Source organism: Etheostoma cragini, chromosome 23, assembly GCF_013103735.1.
Source record: "Etheostoma cragini isolate CJK2018 chromosome 23, CSU_Ecrag_1.0, whole genome shotgun sequence".
Classification (NCBI taxonomy): Eukaryota; Metazoa; Chordata; class Actinopteri; order Perciformes; family Percidae; genus Etheostoma; species Etheostoma cragini.
Window position 1 is genome coordinate 101,090 of NC_048429.1, and position 5,251 is coordinate 106,340.

Sequence of the window (5,251 nt, forward strand, 5' to 3'; positions counted from 1 at the left end):
TTTATTCCAAACTGAAGGCCTACTGAACCAGCATGGCTACCACAACATCCTGCAGCGGCATGTCATCCCATCCGATTTGCGTTTAGTTGGACCATCATTTATTTTCCAACAAGACAATGACCCCAAACACCCCCCCAGACGGTGTAGGGGCTGTTGGACCCAGAAGGAGAGTGATGGAGTGCTGCTCCCCCACAGTCCCCGGACCTGAATATATATATATTCTTTGGTCTCTAAAATAGAAAATAAACCGACCTGCCGACTCGTCCTCCTCCTCTTTACAGCGTCTCTCTGATCCTGCAGAGACAAAGAGATATGAAGACAGACTGACAAACAGACAGACAGACAAACAGACAGGCAGGCAGGCAGACACGCAGACAGACCTTGGTGTCCCTCAGTCTGCTGAGGAGTAAGACAGGTGCTGATCTCAGGTCAGAGCTCGGATTCAGATCACCTGAAACAGGAAGTGACATCATCTTCAACAGGTTAACAGGTTCAGGACCAGAACCCCCCCGCCCCCATCACATGACCTCGGCCACAGACAGACAAGTAGATAGACAGGCAGACACACCTGCAGGGGGGGCTGTGTCCCTGAGAACCTGGTAGAACTGGCTAAGGTACATCACCACAGACAGACAGACAGACAGACAGACAGACCTGCAGGGGGGGCTGTGTCCCTGAGTAGCTGGTAGAACTGGCTAAGGTACATCACCACAGACAGAGAGTCCGACCACATCTCGTCCTCTGTCATCAGGGGACAGATCCCGAAGTATCGCTGAGACACGTCCAATGCCAGCCGGGTGTTAGCGTCCACGGAGGACGCGTCCAGGGACTCAAAGTCTCTGAGGACAGACAGAAAGACGGATGGCAATAGTGAGACAGTATAGCCTATCCCATCTTAAAGAGAAATTTCAATATGAGACAGTGTAGTCTCGCCTATCTCAAAGGGACATTTCAGTGTGAGACAGCCTGTCCCATCTTTAAGGGACAGTTAAATGGGAGACAGACAATCTTGTCTTAAAGGGACAGTTTAATGTGAGACAACCTGTCCCGTCTTAAAGGGACAGATCAATGTGAGACAGCCTGTCCTGTCTTATAGGGACAGGTCAATGTGAGACAGCCTGTATTACATGAGATCCGGTCTGAATCGGTGAATCAAGGCACAGAGAGCGAGCCCACTCTCCCAGGAAGTCGTCAGGTCGTTTACGGCAACGCCACAGTAACCACGTGTCTGCTCCTGACACCAGGTCAGCAGCTGATTGGACCGAGAGAGAGAGCCTATCAGAGAGAAGGAGGACAGGTAGCCAATCACATCACAGCTCATCCACAGCCATGGTAAGAACTCAGTAACCATGGTGACTCACTGTGGGATGACGGCAGGCGAATGATGTCACCGCAGGCTGTGTTAAGCCCCGTCCCCTCACCTGTGTCCACCAGGTGTCTCACCTGAAACAGGGAGAAAGGTTTTTATATTATTATATATTATTATATAGGTGTGTTACCTGGTCAGGTGTGAGTTACCTGGTCAGGTGCGTGTTACCTTGTCAGGTTCGTGTTACCTGGTCGGGTGTGAGTTACCTGGTCAGGTTCGTGTTACCTGGTCAGGTGTGAGTTACCTGGTCAGGTTCGTGTTACCTGGTCAGGTGTGAGTTACCTGGTCAGGTGTGAGTTTCCTGGTCAGGTGTGAGTTACCTGGTCAGGTGTGAGTTACCTGGTCAGGTGTGAGTTACCTGGTCAGGTGCGTGTTACCTGGTCAGGTTCGTGTTACCTGGTCAGGTGTGAGTTACCTGGTCAGGTGTGAGTTACCTGGTCAGGTTCGTGTTACCTGGTCAGGTGTGAGTTTCCTGGTCAGCTGTGAGTTACCTGGTCAGGTGTGTTTTACCTGGTCAGGTGCGTGTTACCTGGTCAGGTGTGTGTTACCTGGTCAGGTGCGTGTTACCTGGTCAGGTGTGTGTGTTACCTGGGCAGGTGTGGTCAGCCGCAGCTTGGTGTTCAGGTATCTGGTCGTCGGGTCGACTGTAAACAGACTGAAGTTCTTCTGGAGATTCTCTGGAGTCGTTTGAGGGAGGAGACGGTACAGACTCTCTCTGGGGGGCAGAGACAGGCAAATGGAGAGATCAAGTCTTACATGATATGGGCAAAACTGGAGGCTTAAAAGCCTTTGTGTTGTTGTAGTATCAACAGGTTTCAGGGCATTCAACAACCCTAACCCTAACCCTTACATTATGTACATTATTAACTTCTTATGATATAAGAACTGACCCAGACAATGTGCCGAAAAACATATGTCAGCAACAGCTGCCTCCCCCCCCTCCCCCCCCCCACACACACACACACACTTACTGTATTTACTTTTTGGGGAAAAGAAAGACTATTTGTTCATTTTATGAAACATTGAATGAATTATTTACAGTTACAGTTAGAGATGCACCGAGGTTAGAGAAGCGCAATAGTGGCCCAAGTGTTTACACACTTTGTGCACATTCTAAATATAACTCCTCATCTCTGGAGAGTTGTAATATAGTATATATGGTATATATAGTATATATAGAATAAAGTGTACTAACGCTAACATTAGCAAATAGTAGCATGGATGGCGCTAACGTTAGCACATAGTAGCATGGATGGCGCTAACGTTAGCACATAGTAGCATGGATGGCGCTAACGTTAGCACATAGTAGCATGTATGGCTCTAACGTTAGCACATAGCAGCATGGAGGGCGCTAACGTTAGCACATAGTAGCATGGATGGCGCTAACGTTAGCACATAGTAGCATGGAGGGCGACATGATTTAAAAAGAAGAAAACAGAGATCTGGAAGACAAGCAGCAAGACATTCCCATCATCCTCAGCCTTATCTGAGGGACATGTTTGAGACAGGAGACATCAAGAAGGACTCCTGGCCAATGTGCTGGGGAACTTCTTCATTAATGTCTGTTTAGTAATTCATATTTTAATCCTTATTTTCTTTCCAGAAGCCATATTTGAGCACACACATACAGGTAGATTAATTAAAATGTTAAGGGGAAGATTAAAAATAGAAACTGAATCTGTGAATTCTCACAGAATCACAACTGAATTCATATCTTGCTAATGAGTCAGAATCTTATTAACCCGGAATCCCAGTTTCTGTCATGATAATCATATATGTGATGTTTTAGGCATGTTGGCAGACATCCATTTAAAATGTAGCCATTGCCATATAAAGACGTGTCCTCCCTGTCCACTGATGTCCCAAAGCGTCTCTCTAGTAAAGTCTGTCTGGTCCAGGAAGCTTTGTCAACGTAAGGCTACTTTTACTTTTATACTTTAAGCAAAATTTCCAAGTCTGTACTTTGTTACTTTTACTTGAGTAAAGAAGTTTAATCAGTACTTCCACTTTTACCAGAGTATTTTTTAACACAAGTATCTGTACTTCTACTTAAGTACGGAAAGTGAGTACTTTTGCCATCCCTGCAACAGGTGTATGTATTACTAGTACAGGTGTAGAAATTATTAGTACTACAGGTGTATATATGAGTAGTACTACAGGTGTATATTAGTACTACAAGTGTATATATGAGTAGTACTACAGGTGTTTACATGATTATTACTACAGGTGTATATGAGTACTACAGGTGTGTACCGGTCTGCCAGTACGTCCAGCGGAGCCGCTCCCTGACTCCAGCGGCTGATCATCCAGGCTGAATCCAACGCCGCCAGAAAACCTCGAGCTATCCCTGTTCCCATTGGCCAGAAGGGCTGGCAGACAGACAGGCAGACAGACAGACAGAAAGACATGTAGACAGACAGTCAAGAGACAGACATGATGATTACTAGATTACCCGTGATGCATCAGCCCCACCTCCAGCAGGCTGTCCCCCACCAGCGTGACCAGCAGCTGGTGCCCGTGGCGCTGCCGCACCGCGGCCGCGTTCTCCGACGCGTACATGCAGGTGAAGTCAAACATGGCCACGTCCGGCTGGGCGCGGTGGTTCATGGCAAAGTCCAGAGACGGGAGCTGATGATTGGTCGAGAAGTCGGCGGCCTCGCGGGCAAACGCCTGCAATGCATTCTGGTCCACATTGGCCTTGGAGAGAAGCAGCGCCGTGTCTGCAAAGTCCTGAAAGAGGAAGACATTTAGATCATTACCCGTTCTCTGGGGGGGCCGGGGAAGTCCCCCTCCTGTTTCCTTATGGTCTAATGACACAAGCCGGACAGATACACCTGTTCCAGGTGTGTTACCTGTCTAATGACTCGGTTCCAGGTGTATATACCTTTTCCAGGTGTGTTACCTGGCTAATGACTCTGTTCCAGGTGTATTTACCTGTTCAAGTTGTGTTACCTGTCTAATGACTCTGTTCCAGTTGTGTTACCTGTCTAATGACCAGGTTCCAGGTGATGTACCTATTTAATGACTCTGTCCCCGCTGTGTTACCTGTTAAATGACTCCGTTCTAGGTGTATTTACCTGTTCCAGGTGTGTAACCTTTCTAATGACTCTGTTCCAGGTGTATTTACTTATTTAATGACTCCATTCCAGGTCTATTTACCTATTTAATTACTCTGTTTCAGGTGTATTTACCAGTTCCAAGTGTGTTACCTGTCTAATGAGTCTGTTTCAGGTGTATTTACCAGTTCCAAGTGTGTTACCTGTCTAATGACTCTGTTTCAGGTGTATTTACCAGTTCCAGGTGTGTTACCTGTCTAATGACTCTGTTTCAGGTGTATTTACCAGTTCCAGGTGTGTGACCTGTTTAATGACTCCGTTCCAGGTGTATTTACCTATTTAATGACTCCGTTCCAGGTGTATTTACTTATTTAATGACTCCGTTACAGGTGTATTTACCTATTTAATGACTCTGTTTCAGGTGTATTTACCAGTTCCAGGTGTGTTACCTGTTTAATGACTCAGCTCCAGGTGTATTTACCTATTTAATGACTCCGTTCCAGGTGTATTTACCTATTTAATGACTCTGTTCAAGTTGTGTTACCTGTCTAATGACTCTGTTCCAGTTGTGTTACCTGTCTAATGACCAGGTTCCAGGTGATGTACCTATTTAATGACTCTGTCCCGGGTGTGTTACCTGTTAAATGACTCCGTTCTAGGTGTATTTACCTGTTCCAGGTGTGTAACCTTTCTAATGACTCTGTTCCAGGTGTATTTACTTATTTAATGACTCCATTCCAGGTGTTTTTACTAGGGATGTCCCGATCAGCATTTTAGGCCTCCGATCCTTATCCGATCTTTTAACCTCAAATCCGATCCGATTTCG

The 5,251-nt window shown here is 46.4% G+C and overlaps 2 protein-coding genes across 2 annotated transcripts in view; both read right to left on the minus strand.

Moving 5' to 3' along the window:
• Window positions 1-36: 36 nt before the first annotated feature.
• On the minus strand, window positions 37-4,882 carry LOC117939028 (protein-methionine sulfoxide oxidase mical3a-like). The gene is made up of 9 exons (XM_034864071.1): window positions 4,875-4,882; window positions 3,842-4,099; window positions 3,623-3,738; window positions 1,958-2,084; window positions 1,362-1,443; window positions 1,128-1,275; window positions 655-839; window positions 381-451; window positions 37-294 (listed from the first exon to the last, which is right to left on the minus strand). The coding sequence occupies exons 2-9, from the start codon at window positions 3,974-3,976 to the stop codon at window positions 37-39; spliced, it is 1,122 nt and encodes a 373-aa protein (XP_034719962.1). The 5' UTR covers window positions 3,977-4,099; window positions 4,875-4,882.
• Window positions 4,883-4,973: 91 nt separating this feature from the next.
• Window positions 4,974-5,251, minus strand: part of LOC117939029 (putative transporter SVOPL) — a 1,758-nt gene continuing 1,480 nt past the window's right edge. Inside the window, exon 4 of the mRNA XM_034864072.1 lies at window positions 4,974-5,031. Within this exon, the coding sequence (XP_034719963.1) occupies window positions 4,974-5,031 (58 nt within the window). The remainder of the gene's footprint in view (window positions 5,032-5,251) is intronic.